The sequence below is a fragment of the Lytechinus variegatus genome, chromosome 3 (genome assembly GCF_018143015.1).
Source record: "Lytechinus variegatus isolate NC3 chromosome 3, Lvar_3.0, whole genome shotgun sequence".
In the NCBI taxonomy this organism is placed as follows: domain Eukaryota; kingdom Metazoa; phylum Echinodermata; class Echinoidea; order Temnopleuroida; family Toxopneustidae; genus Lytechinus; species Lytechinus variegatus.
The window spans coordinates 75407447-75423017 of record NC_054742.1 but is presented as its reverse complement, the minus strand read 5'-3'; the positions used below and the strand labels follow the sequence as shown (position 1 = coordinate 75423017).

The following is a 15571-nucleotide window of genomic DNA, read 5'->3' as shown; positions in this document are numbered from 1 at the left end:
TTGCATATCGCTGAGTTGTGCATTGAACTGTTTTGTGAAAAATAAGCGAAACTTGAAAATGTCATAACTTATTTTACATCCAATTTTGATGAAATTTGCAGCGTTATGTTTGTTTGATTTTTCTTTATCAATTCAAATTAAATATTTTCTGGGGTAGACTTGTCCTTTAAAGCGGACATAACTCATATCATTTTGGCCTGGGAGATATGACTTTAACATCTAAACCACTGGTTTCAAGGGTCAAATAATACATTATGATAAGTTACAATGATAGTGATCTGATATGTCAAAAAAATCATAGATGGCTTCCAAAAATCTATTCTAAATTTACTGCTGTTATTCAATTGGATATAGCTTATTTCATATCGGCCTGGGAGATGTGATTTTGGTGTTTAACCCTAAATAGACTGGGCTATTTCGATGCTTAAGAAGACTGGGGGGGGGCTGATTCCTTATGATCTCGGCCGTCGATCGCTCGATTGCGACGAAAATTGGCACACGCGTTACCCATGGCATTATCTACAAAACTATGACATCAAATTCTGCAAAAAATCTCATGTCTCATTAATTATGCTAATTTATACGTAAAATCATAAGTTTGCTCTAATTAATAAAATAATGCCCCTGAAATGCTAATTTTTGTTTCACATTCTCTAGATAGGCATCTGATCAAATTAAAAAAAAAATTTCAACATCACATTTATTTTCTTATGTATTCTATTGTTTTCTAAATTTCTTATGTATTTCTTTTTTTTTCGACTTTTTGTTTTTATTGTTTTTTCAATGGAAATTGTCAGGGACTTTATTTTGACCATAAAAAAGATAAAATTAATCGATTTTAAGCAGTAAAAGGAAAAATAATGATACATTTATGAATTTTGGCTATTTGCATTGGATTTGTACACAAATTCACGTTTTTGAGTAATTTTGGGTCTGCATGCACTTACGAAATGTTACGTAATGTCGTAACCGCGTACTCGGGGGTCACCCGGAGAGTCTTTTTAGGGTTAAACCACTGGTTTTAAGGGTCAAAATAATACATAAGAACAATTTTTAAGGACACCAGTGGTCTTGCATGACCAAAAATCCAATATGGCTTCCAAAAATTGATTATAAAATGGCTGCTGATCAGTGTTGTAGTGCCTTGATGCTCAGCCTTGGCCTTAAGGCGCCTTAAGACCTATTTTTTCAAAGCCTTGGCCTTGAGGATTTGAGCCTTGAAATTTCAAGGCATTTTCAAGGCATTTTGTATTTTGTACTTTCATTTGTTTTATAAAAGTAATTATAAATGTTTCAATTGTTCTGTACATCTAATGACACTAAATACTACCAGTCAGCAGCAGCAGAAGCAGTAAGTGTACTTAGCAGTGCCATCAATTGCAATTATCATCACATAATTATGTAACAAAGAGAAGTGATGAAAATTAATATTATTTACTGGTAATATGATGTAATCATGACTAATAAGGATAATGACAATATCAATAATAATTATATTATGATTAGGATTATAGTCAGTGGCGAAACTACAGGGGGGGGCATGGGGGCACGTGCCCCCCTTCCCCCAATTGGCTGACTAAAAAAAAAGGAGGAAAAGAGGGAGAAAGGAAGAGAAACGTAGTGGGGAAAGAAGACATTAATGTTCATTATAATGTTATAATTATGTTATGTTACATTACATAAGAAACATTTTCATATAAATGAAACATTATTGGCTCAGGGCATATATGTCTTCATTGTTCCTGGTGCTCCCATTGTCTGTTTACCGAGATATATAATCCTGTTATACTAAAACCTCCCGTTTTCAAGTCAATATACACCAAACTACCAAATATATTTCCTCGCACTTCGAGTTATTCTTTTACATGTACAATAGTATGCTTCTTTTTCATGAATACTTAAAGTGATTGTCCCATTTTAAGGTCTTAATATAAAACATTTCCTGTCCGTGCTTACGTTCACAGTAGTGGATTGGTGAAAGATGTCTGCTCTCCATCAATTCCTAGAATGAGTCCTTAAAATGTCCCTTTTTCTGTTTTCTGATCTGAATATCAACATTTTTCAGCTCGCGCTTCGCGCTCGCATCATTTGGTTAGTGAACTACGTAAGGTCTTCTTGAATTCCTACAAACAAGCCTTAAAATGCCCCTCTTCAGGTCTGAATTTCCTAAATTTTCAGCTCGCGCTTTGCGCTAGCAAGATTTGATTAGTGAGATGGGTATGTTAATCATGATTACAAGTGCTTTATGTGCATGTTTAGATGTAATTTTAACAAAATCAGCAAGCGCTTATTGGCACTCCCATTAAATGACTATGGTGAATGTGTATAAACTTAATAGATAAAAGATTCCGAAAATGTAGTCCTTAAAATCTTCCTGTTTGGGGTCAATATTTACAAAAATTTTAGTTCGCGCTTCGCGCTCGCATTATTTAGCGAGACAGGTACGTATCATGATTACAAAAGATTGATTGTAATGTCCCTTTTTAGGTTTGAATATCAAAAATTTTAAGCTCGCGCTTCTCGCTCGCATTATTTGACTAGTGAGATACATGTCCGTTTATTGGCACTGTCCTTATAAAAATATCTCTATTAGGTCAGTATACCTGGCAACTGGGCGCGCTTCACGAGCTCACTAGGCAGTTCCAAGTTTTTGCTGGTGCCCCCCAATGCCGTGACCCACGGTACGCCACTGATTATAGTGATTTTTTGACAGGAATAATTCTGACAGATCTGACTGCAATTTTGACAACAATTTTCATACTTTAAAAATAGCCTACTCTAAAGAATGATAACAAGGTTAATTTCTATTCCATTAGGTTTTCCTTGTATTATTTTCTTTGACCAACAAGAATGTTTTAAGTCTTAATGATATTCTGAAAAGATTCGGTAAACTTGAACACAAACTTCAATTTTGTCATTTCCAAATGGGCTATGGCATCAATGGCATGATGAGCCAAAAATTTTGAGGGGCCAAGCATGGCATACAGAGCAAAATTTTAGGTTTCAAAATCAACAACTTTTGGATTGTGCTTGCATAAATTATTGTTAAGTAAGGTTCGCATTCAATTTACACAAAAAATATGCTTAGAATGTCTAGTTTTTAGGTCAGAATATTACAAATTTTTGAGCTCGCGCTTTGCGCTCACATTATTTGATTGGTGAGTTATGTATCCTATTTATGAGTCACTAAATGCAGTCCAGAACAGCTTCCTTTTCTGGTCAGTAAAAATTTCAGCTTGTGTTTTGTGCTCGCGTTAATTTGTTTAGTAAGATGCACACCTTTTTCATGATTACAAAAACAGCTCGAAATATTGAAATTTCATTTCTTATTACATCTTATTACAATATCTCGCAAGGATGCCCTTTTAACAGTGATTAGCACCATAATTGACCCAAAATTGAGTTTTACAACTTCAAAATTTTTTTTTTTCCAAAACAACTTGCTCGCTATGCTTTCTATAGCGGGAAATTAAAGCCTAAATCAAAATATCTGTCTTATCAATTAGAAATCACTTAAAAAAGCTTTGCAGAACTGCACCAAAATTCTCATTTTGACTTATATTGTAAGTGCATTTTTGGCTTTGACCTCCCCCCCCAAAAAAAAAAAAAATACATTCTGCCTCCCCTGTACCAGGTAGAGGAGAAAGACATATGTTGAGAATGAGCATGCTAGGATCAGATCACCTTGGTAATAATAATTATTGCAATGTGAATCGCCTAGAACAATAATTAAATGTTTTTATGTCTAAATCTACATGATCTATCATGAAATTATTTTCATTTTAAATGTACAAGGGTAAAAAATTTTGCTCGCTCACACCTTTTATACATTTGGTCCTGTGTGTCATGTATGCCGCCTAAGCATTGTTGTCTAATTTTTTTCCATATATTGTACAATTGAAATGCCTTGGCCTTGAGGTTTTCAGGCCTTGGCCTTGGGTTTCCATGCCTTGGCCTCAGCCTTGGTTATTGAAGCCTTGGCCTTGGGTATTAAAGCCTTGGCCTTGGAGGTTTGAGCCTTGACTACAACACTGCTGCTGATACTTAAAAGTGGCATAGCTCATTTTATATCCGCCTGTGAGATTTGATTTCGGTGTCTAAACTATGGTTTTAAGAGTCAAATTATATATCATGACAAGTTACGATGACAGTCAGTGATCTAGTATGTCCAAAATTCCAAGATGGCTTCCAAAAATGGATTTAAAAATGTCTGCTTTTACTTATAAAAGGACATAGTTTGTTCAATATCTGTATGAGGAAGATGAGTTTGGTGTCTAAACCATGGTTTAGAGGGTCAAGTAATACACTAGGGCAAATTACAAGACCAGTATGTTTGTATGTTAAAAAATCCAAGATTACTTCAAAAATGGGGTGAAAATTGACTGTTGTTACTTAAAATTATACATACAGTGCAAATAAAAAAAGCGGAACAAATTTGAAGGCTATCAAAATTTTGTTTCAAATCATGATGCCTACATTTTGTTGTTAATAGATGATCTGTAGTCCTTTCATTCAAATGCCATTAATAAATCAGTTTCGTTCATGCTTGAGTGAACACGACACACTTTTGTGAGGGGTTCAAAAAAAAGGCTTGTGGCAAATGGCAGAAAATGCTGATCATCAAATTTCTTGCTAATCAGCAAACTTTCGTTCAATATTTTCATAATTTCTTACATAATTTTTTAATTATGCTGTCAAAACCCATTTACTTAAAGAGAAATGCCAGTAGTTGCAGTAAACACTGATTTCATGAGAAATTCTGTAAAACCAGGCTCACTTGGCATTATATCATCGAGGATCTAGATCTGGTACAGTTACATAAACTGAACTTCCTGAAATCTTGAAATCAACGCTGAAAAATGTTCACACTGAAGATCACCAACGCAGATAGGCACACATGGGACAGTGTATTATCATTGCTGGAATAAAGACCAGACGGAAGTGACCAAATCCGCGATTATTTTGCTTATTTCTCAGCAATTACACAATTTCTTCCAGAATCCTTTGGCACATACTTTTTATTCATACAAACAGACACTTGGGTGGTCATTATATTAGATTCTGTAAAAAGTCATTTTGAGATCATTACCAATACTGGAATTTATCTTTAAATTGTTTTGTTGGTGCTTTTTTACTATGCTATCTTTTAGCATTGAATGTTTTTTATGAGTAAAACAAAAAATTGTCAACCCAAGTAAGGGGATTCGTATTGTTAATGGGATAGCTTGTAATTTGATCAAATCCCTTCATTGTGGGCTGAAAAGGTTTTGGTGCCTTTGAAAGACATGAATCCTTCTGTTAGAATTAATACTGTCCTGTCAAGCACACAATTTGACTTGTTCAAGGAATCAATGTCCCCTTGACAATAGGATTCATGTCTTTCAAATGCACCATAACCATGGTTGCACATAATAAAAGGATACAAATAAATTATAAGCTCTTCCATTAATAATGGATATCTCCATGGTTAGGTTGACAATTTTTATCTTACTTATTCAATGCTGAAAGATAACATATTTAAATTAAACAAGGTGGTTTGCAAACCATAAGTCTTGCCTGATTTTGCGATACTATGTGCAAGATAATCTTTTGACCCCTAGACGACCTTTGACCTCATCATCCTCATGGGCAGATATGTAAAATTATCCAATGATAATATCTACCAAGTATGAACATAATTGATGAAGAAATAAAGAAACTGAAGCAAATTGAATAAAAACTAGCAAGAAGTCTGATGTTCAATATTTTCTTATTTTCTGGCATTTGGCACAAGCATCTTTTTGAACCCTCACAAAAACGTCTTGTGTTCGCTCAAGCATAAACAAAACTTTTGTTTTTTAAGTATTTGAAAGAGGAGACATCAGAGCATCAATTAACATCAAAATATAGACATCTTAATTTGAAACAAAATTTTGATAGACTTTTCTAAACTGTCTCGTTTTTTTTAATACGCACTGAAGTTTATTAGAAGTACACCTCGGAGGTATAATTTTACTGTCTACACTACAGTAGAGTTTCAAGGGTCAAGTAATACAGTCAGGTATATCTGAAAATTGGAGATGGCTTAAAAAATGAGGGTCTTAAACGACTGTTGTTACTTATAAGTGGATTTAGAACATTACAAATACACATTGGGGATATTATTTTGGTATCTACACTAGGGTTTCATGGGTCAAAAGACACTTTGGAACTGGTTACCATGATATGCAGTTATCAATTTTGCCATAAAATCCAAGTTGGCTTTATAAAAATGGGTTTTGAAGTGACTGCTGTGACTTAAAAATTGACATAGCTCACACAATATCCACCTGTAAGAAATAATGTTGGTGCCTACACTTACATGCATGGGGATACATTATCATATTGTTTCATGAGTTGGTAACAGCACCCATTTTGATGAAATTTTAGAATCTGCCATGGATTTTTTGACAAAATGGAATACTAACCATCCTTGGTTCTTGTCCAAATGTATTATTTGACCCTTCATACCAAAATTTAGACACTGATATTATTTCTTACAGATAGATATTCAGTGATATGAGTCATTCTAGATGCCTTTTTAGAAAACCCTCTTGGATTTTTAGGCAAACTGGACAACTGCATATTCATGTAACCAGTTCAAACATATTATTTCAACCATGAAACCATAGTGTGGTCACTGAAATCATATCTCCTAGGTGGATTTTGAATGAACAATGTCAATTTTTAAAGTAACATCAGTCATTTTAGACTCTGATTTTTTGGAAGCCACTGACTGTCCTTGTTACTTATTTTCTGACTTTTAAAACCATGGTAAAGACATAAAAATCACATACCCTTGACGGATAATACATGAGTTATGTCCATTTGTAAATACCAGCGGCTAATTTATAAAATTTTTAAGCCACTGTGGACTTTAAGACGTACTTGACCACCCATCATCCTTGTAACTAATCTCAATGTATTATTTTACCCATTCAAACACAGTATAGGTACAAAATCATATTCCTGGATATTGAAAAATTATGGGTTTTTTAAAAGTAGAAACAGCATTTTTTAAACTCCATTTTTGAAGCCATCTTGGAGTTTTGGACACACCAGACCACTGGCTGTCCTTGTAACTTGTACCAATATACTTCTTCACCATCAAAACCATTGAATTAAAAAAGAATTAAAGCCACTTAAGTAATAGATGATTTTTTATTTTTAGCCTCCTGGAGCCATATTGGGAGCCATCTTGGATTTTCCTGGTACCCAGGAGTGCTAATATTCACTCTAACTGGTATCAATAAATTTGTTTATCCACTGGACCATGGAATATGAATCAAATAGAATTCTAGGGTGGATAATGAGTGAGTTATATCATTTTTTTTCAGTGAATGGCGGCCATCTTGGATGCCATCTTGAAGCTAACTAACTACTTTTCCATAAACGGATTTCGGTAGATTTTTAGTATGTTATTGCTGAGGTCAGAGTACAAAAAACCGTTGAAAAATAATTTGTTGCAATTTGTTACGGGTCAAACCACATAGTGACCCATCTATTAGATCTAGTCTTTCACATTGTCATTTTTTTCATTGCACCAATTTTAGAAAATCTGCAATGATGCTTGAGCAAGCATCGATTTTAAAATCAATTGGCTCAGGCCATAATAAGGAAACAAATGGATATGACCATTTACCTTTGATGAAGAAAAAAAAAACAGATTAAATTTTCAGAATCATTAAGAACATATCAAATATTTGAAAATAAACCCAACGAAATTGATCTCAAATTGACCTGTGAACTTTTGATTTTTTTTCAAATTGATGTTATAAATTTAAGGTAGAATGACTTACGATTATTGTTGTTGAGAGGCGGCAGCTGCTGATGTGGAATTGGTTGTGGATGCATCTGAGGCAAGTTAGATACACCCTTCTTAGCTTTATGAGTATCTCGATTGCCACTCAGTCCAGCCTTGACCTTAATAGATTTCTCCATGAAGGGGCTTGTTGTCCTGCCAGAAATGGTTGGAGCTGTTGTCACTGTCAAACAACCCCTTCCTCCTCCTCCTCCTCTACGACCCATCCTTCCTCTGTGTGTAATCCCATCCACTACATCTCCAACATTAGAGCTGATCTGGTCATCTTGAATCAGTTTATCATCATCAATGTTTGTAAGGTCTCCAATACTGCCTCCAGTAGCATTCATCTCTACACCACTGTCGTTATGTGGAGAGCAGCTGTATTCATTAATCGGAGCATTAAGATGGATGCTTGGATGACATTCCTGAGGTATATCTTTTGCCTGTAAGGAACAAATCAAATATTTTAAATATTCACATAGTGAGCACTAGTAATTACAATTACAATAATATGATTACACAATGTGTCTAAGAGACAATCCCGTATTCAACTCATTTACTGAATAAAAAGATCAAACAAGTAATATCAAGCTTTTTGATGTTAGCAAATAGTTGTTTTAATGTATTATGCTCTTTTTTTCATTGTTATAATACATGACAAATGATGATTCCAACCACTATGAGACCATAGCGATATGTTGCACATTAGGGGAAGGCGGGGTAAGTTGAGCATAGGGGCAAGTTGAGCAACCACCCCCAGGCCAATAATGAATGAGTCAGACATTGTGGTGGTGTCATGCATTGATGACCCCTTACACAACCCTTGACCTCACATTGTTTTCAACTTTGAAACAAAAGGTACTTTTTAGAGGGAAAAATACAAATTTCAGCAAAAAAAGTAAAAAAAAAAGGGTGTGAAATAGACCAGTGCGTCATGGTCTAGTGGTTTTGACTCTTGCCTTTGAAACAGGGTCGTGGGTTCGAATCTTAGCCATGGTGGGTTTACCTTCAGCAAGAAATTTATACACACTGTGCTGCACTTTACTTGCACCCAGATGAGGTAACTGGGTACCCGGTAGGAAATTTCCTGAATGCTTGAGTGCCTAGGAAGCCCATCTAAAGCAGGGGTAATAACTAGAGATGCTCGGCGGGTCGCGCAGCCGAGCACATGTATCCCCCAAACACACCGCATCATCCATCATTGCGATATATAGAGCTCACACAAAAATTTAACAAATAAATACAATTATCATGGCGATAATTACCCTAGCATGCAGGTCTCCTAAGCCCATCTACATGTACCATCTAAGTGTGGTTGAAAAGTGACTTATTGTTGCAGAGAAAGAGAGTCTTGCATGTAAACTTCTACGTTGACCTGAAAATGACCTTTGACCTTACCATTTGACCTCTGACTGCATCATAACATGCAGGTCCCCCAAGTCCATCTACATTTACCATCCAAGTTTGGTTGAAAAGTGACTTACAATTGCGGAGTTAGGTGTCATAAGAGAGTACTGCATGTAAATTTTAATGTTGACCTGAAAATGACCTTTGATCTTACCATGTGACCTCCTGAAACTTGCACAAGATGTTCAGTGATACTTGGTTATACTCTTATGTCCAAGTTTGATGACTCAGATCCATAAAATTCAAATTTATGATGGTAATTCAACTTATTCTCTCCGCATGGCCAAAGTTCATAGACTTTTGATATTGGTCATGTGACCTGAAATTTGCACAGGATGTTCAGTGATACTTGATTACTCTATGTCCAAGTTTTATGAACTAGACCAATAAACTTTCAAAGTTATGATGGTAATTCAACGAATACCCAACAACTTGGCCAAAGTTCATTGACCTTACATGACCTTAGAAAGTATACGGACCTAGTTCACGAAACCCTGGCCATAAGGGTAATCAAGTAATATTATTGGATATTCGTTGAATTACCATCATAACTTTGAAAATTTATTGGTCTAGTTAATAAAACTTGGACATAGAGTAATCAAGTATATTCAAAATAATGCTCCTAATATATAAGATACTACATGACATGGCCCCCACCTATCTCAGTGAACTCCTTAAATTTAAATCACCCACCCAGTCTTACAGGCTTCGTAGTTCCCTTGACACAATGCTCCTCAGTCTCCCACCATGTAAAACAAAGATCACACTAGGTGACCGTGCCTTTATCAGTGCTGCACCCAAACTCTGGAATAGTCTCCCTTCCTCAATAAGAAATACATCCTCTGTCAACTTATTTAAAACCAAACTGAAATCCCACCTCTTTCAAGAGAGTTTTAATAAGGAAGTAACTTTTTCATGTTTTTGGTTATGTATTTTGTAGAAATAATTAATCTTTACTTATTTTTCTTCGATTAATTTAGCGAACTTAATTTTACTTTAAAAATTTTTGCGTATCCTGTTAATAATTGTTTTTCTTCTTATCTGTTATGTATTGTAATGCGCAGTTGAGTATATCCAAATAGAAATTGCGCAATACAAATTTACAATTATTATTATTACCTTTGACCTTGATCATGTGACCTGAAACTCGCATAGCATGTTAAGTGATACTTGATTACTCTCATGTCCAAGTCTGATGAACTAGGTCCATATATTTTCTGAGCTATGATGACATTTCAAACATTTAATCTTAGGTTAAGATTTTGATGTTGATTCCCCCAACATGGTCTAAGTTCATTGTCACTAAATGACCTTTGACCTTGGTCATGTGACTCAAAACTCAAACAGGATGTTCAGTAATACGTGATTAACATTATGGCCAAGTGTCATGAACTAGGTCCATATACGCTGTCATTTCAAAAACTTAACCTTCGGTTTAGATTTGGTGTTGACGCCGCTGTCGCAAAAGCGGTGCCTATAGTCTCACTCTGCTTTGCAGTTGAGACAAAAATCAATCACATGGATTAGTTAAAAAATCTATAAAATTAAAATACATTAATTGTAAACAAAGGGCAGTTAAAACAATACAATAGTATTAACACCCTAGCAAAAAATCAGACAGTCACTTTACTGAAGAGAGACTGAGAGTTTCTAACAATAATAAAAATGGCAAGACCACGCCTAAATACAGAGAAGTCAGAATGAGAATTAATTCAAGACAAGACGCAGAAAAAGAATTTAAGGCGAAGCAAGAACAATTTCAAGTCCAACGCTGCACAAAAGATTACCAATTCAAGGTAATAGGCGCCCGGAGAGGCTCTATTGAACTCTCCATCCATAAGAGCAACGTGTGACGGCAAAACAAGCTCAAAAGTAGAAGACCAAGAAGGGTCTAAAATACACATAAACTCGAGCTAGTGTGTTTAACCTTGACTAAGACTGATATACAACAAAATGAGCCATATGAATAACAAGAAGCCAATAAAAGAGGTCTCCAAACATTAAAATTCTAATGTTGGAGACTTAGTGAAAAGAGGACGTGACGTGGCCGTGATTGATCAACCGGGTGTAGTGCTCGGTAAGGGAGATGGGTCACCGCGCAATGAATTTTGTGGGTGTTGTCTTCGGTTTAGGCATTCATCTGAATGAATAACATAGTTAAAAGGATGTATCCCAGTTATTGAAATAAATAATTTTTAGGTGAAAGGCAGTGAAAATCAGAGTTATACCTTTGGACATGCACCTGGCCAAAAACTAATATTCTTCATTGATTGGTTTAACTTGAAATTTGAAGCTTCCGGTGTCTAGTTACATGAATGGCTGTTTGCATTTCTTTGTGTTTTGTCACCTTTCGGTTCTTTTTGGTTTTTTGGTCAGATTTAATAATTGTCACCATGTGCATTAAACATGAATTTAAAAAAAGTATTACAAAAAAGGAACATTATCTACATGCATCTGCTTTAAAGGTTTCCTCCACTTTTCCGTTTATGCGCTTCATTCAAGTAGCATATTAAGTTTTAATGCTAGTTAACTACATTTCATATCTATAATGTGTATGCAAATGTTGTTCAGCATACGTTATGGATTTGTTTAATTAAAATCTAAATGAAATGAAAATCAAATCAGATCAGGCAGATGCTGCTCTACATCTCATTTTTTAGCGCAGTTCATTGAACCTCCGGCCTCATGAAATAAATAATCCGGACATAGATATTTCTTCCATATTTCCTGTGGTTATGATGAAATCATTGGTTGTGATAAGGATGATCATGCTCATTCATCAATTTCTGAAATGCATTAAGCTTACCTTGTTATTATTAGTCGAGTTAGATGATATTGAAATTGTTTTAGTGACTGGTTTTACATCACTATGACTGTTTTTATCCATCTCATCTCCTCTCCTTCCTTCCTTCTCTCCCCCAGGCCCAGAAGGTGGATCACGTTTATCACCTCGTTGCCGTTTAGTCACATGAGCTTCTGGTCCATGCACAGTCTTCACATGCTTACGTAGTGAGCTGGGATCCGTATACCGTTTGGTACATCCGGCTATCTTACATGCATAGGGTTTCTGTTGAAAATGAATGAGTGAAAATGAAAAAGATAGAAAACATAAATCAGAAGCTTTCATCTATGCATTATCATCACAGTACCTACATTGCTTGGAGGACTTTCTCAGATCACATACTTAATAATCATAATAATACTACTGGGCATTGGAAAAGCAGGGCCCTTAGTCTTGTTCTGCTATGCTGGTGAGACAAAAAATTCAAGCTAGAATACAAGAAGATTCTGAAAATAATTTTTTTTAAATATGAAAATCTATTCATGAAAAGTATTATTTGCATATATTAACACCCAATTTTCTTTGTTGGTAGTAGATCATATTTGTTTAGAATGACTTTTTTATTTTTTATATTTTTCTTTATAGTTCATACCAAAATCAATTACCAATATATTATGTTTGTTACGTAATGAAAATTGTATTGCATACAAATGTTATGTGTTCCGGAAAAAAATAAATCAAATCAAATCAATTTAATTTCACTTTCTTTCTTTTTTGCAGATGTCATCTTTGTAATCTAAATCATAGGTTTCCATTTAAAAAAAATGTGAAAGCCAATTTTTTCCTTATGTATCTTTTTGTTTTTAGAATTTCTTATGTATTTCCTTGTTTTTTCATCTTTCATTCTTTTTATGGAAATTATTACAGACCATTTAACAACCTATTAAAACCCTAAATTGATTAAGCAGACCAATTAGAACAAAAAATAATCACCCTGTTATGAATTTTATCTCCCATAGACTTTGTACAAAAAGTATAAAAATGAGCCATTTTCGGCATGACATTGTCTTTTAAAAAGTCACGTGACATTGCGATGCTATAACCATATTTCCCGAATTTGGTCTCAAAAGATGTGCAAGATTTTAAAGAGATTTTTTTGTGGCACTACCTTATTGCATTTCGGAAATATCGCGTACAGTGTCCTATACAACATATAAGCATTCTTTAATGAAAGCCAAAAACTCCTTGGTAATGTAAATAATCAAGAGATAAAATTGCTATTATTGATTGTATTAATTATTATGTTTATTGCCTTGTTGCCATTTAGAAACATGAGTTCTGGATATCATGTACAGTCTTCAAAGATAGTGAATCATAGATTAGCTATCATTTACCCACATACGTAAATTAAATTGTTGAATCCTAAAAATACTTATCTGAATTTCTTGTTTAAAGATAACTGGATACATTTATTTGATTATAGTTATTGTGGCTTTGTGGATGATTTAGGCAAGTTTTTCAGAACAAAGTAATACAGATCCATGAAAATATTGAGTGAAAGATTGAATGAAAGTAGCAATCCACGGACAAATTATCTTCAGGTTTCCTCCCATGGTGTACCTGACTTAAATTAACTTTACTCTCCTTTCAGAACATGTCAAGAAACTTATAACTAAGTTCAGCAAAAAGTCTTGTGCATCAGACCCAATTCCCACAAAGATTCTTTTCAGTGTACGGATACACTGATTCCCACCATCACATCTCTAATTAATCTCTCATTGTCATCTTGTCATTTTGTCATTTAACTGACAGAATTCAGCAGATCCAAATTGAAGAAACTGTTTCTGAAATTTTCTCAGTACCTATCTGAGTCCCACAAGGGTCCCATCTCGTCCCTCTACTGTTCACTTTTTACATAAGTCAACTCATAATACCCCCAATTTGACCAAAGTTCATTGACCCTATCATGTACAGTCTTCAAAGATGGTCAAATGACCTTTGACCTTGGTCATGTGACGTGAAACTCAAGCAGGATGTTCAGTAATACTTGATCTACCTTATATCCACGTTTTATGAACTAGGTCCATATATTTTTTAAGTTATGACATTTCAAAAACTTAACCTTAGGTAAGATTTGGTGTTGATGCTGCCGCCACCGCCGTCGGAAAAGCGGCGCCTATAGTCTCACACTGCTATGCAGGTGAGACAAATATGAATTTTTTAAAAGTACATTTGACCGGGATCCTACAAAGAATTTGTGAATAAAAATTTTGCAGTTTTGGGGCCATATGATAGTTGATTAGAGCAAATGTTTTATTTCATGCATAAATTAGCATAATGATTCCATTAAATCAAAAATCTTTATCGCACACTACCACTGTGCAAATTTTTGCAGTGCTCACGCGATCAAAGGCCCTATGATCTTAGGAGGGGGATGGAATCCACCCCCCCCTCCCATGAGAGGGGCCAAAATAACATGGCTCTTTTGGGGTTAAACAACAAGCTCCTGAATCATTCGTAAACAAAAATTTCTGCAATTCAGCATTATCTCCTGGTGAACATGCGCTTCATCCCCTGCCATGTTCTTCCTCATAAAGAGCTTCCATAAGCTGGGATATGTTGCCTCACATCAAAAGGGGATGGTGGTGGGAGGGACTCAAATAGTCCAGGATAGGCCCCATAGAAACTTGACCAAACCTTGTTTTTTATATACACAACAAAAAATGTACGTCCCCCCTAAATCAAATTGCTGCAACTTTTGAACAGAATTATTTGGAGATATATTTCGTAGGTAGCTTTCTACACTCATTAAGCAACTCCTGGGGAAAAATGAGATTGATCGGTTGAATCATGCATGAATGATTAAAGATTTAATTAAAAATGACAATTTTTTCAAGTCAAGAGTGTCGTTTTTCAGATTGTGGAAATACAAAGTTGGGCAAAAGTTGTTTTTAGGTGAAATTTATGGTGTTATGCTGTATTACTATCCATCATTTAGCCACTCCACACACAATTTTGATATCGTATGTTCATGGTTGAGTGAGCACAATATTCCAGGGGCCGCAGAAGCAGGATGGGGGGGGGGAGGCCGAGGTCCCCCACTTTTTTCCAAAAGCATATACAAAAATGTAAAATTGACCATACGATTGTGATTTTTTGCATGGTCAGTCCCACACTTTGAAAACCGTTCCCTGTATTGTGACGTATCATCATCGGGGTTTTTGGTAGTATCCTCTTCAACTTGTTAGGTCTTATTAAAATTTGAAAATGTTGGTGGCTACCCAGATAATAGGCCCCTCCCCATTTTAAATTCTGGATACCCCCCTGATTTGTCCATGAATTAAACTGATCATAAGAAATTGTTAGGAAAAGAATACATTTATGCAGTATAAAGAGTATTCATTCCTAAGTTTTCGAATGTGCTCGCTCAACCACGAAAATGTTAAAAGTTCGGAAAGTATGTGGTGATAGAAATGATGGGTGATAAAAACAACAGAAATTAAAGTCACATTTGAAACCGAATTTGCCCCCAATATTCAACTTATTACCCTTTAAAATGA

The 15571-nt window shown here is 35.1% G+C and overlaps 1 protein-coding gene across 2 annotated transcripts in view; it reads right to left on the bottom strand.

Annotated features, from left to right (window-relative positions):
- Positions 1–15571, bottom strand: part of LOC121411935 (zinc finger protein GLI3-like) — a 93317-nt gene that overhangs the window by 11345 nt on the left and 66401 nt on the right. For both annotated transcript variants that reach the window (XM_041604846.1, XM_041604847.1), the window contains exons 9-10: positions 12036–12296; positions 7818–8265 (exon numbers count right to left, since the gene is read on the bottom strand). In XM_041604846.1, the coding sequence (XP_041460780.1) occupies positions 7818–8265; positions 12036–12296 (709 nt within the window). The remainder of the gene's footprint in view (positions 1–7817; positions 8266–12035; positions 12297–15571) is intronic.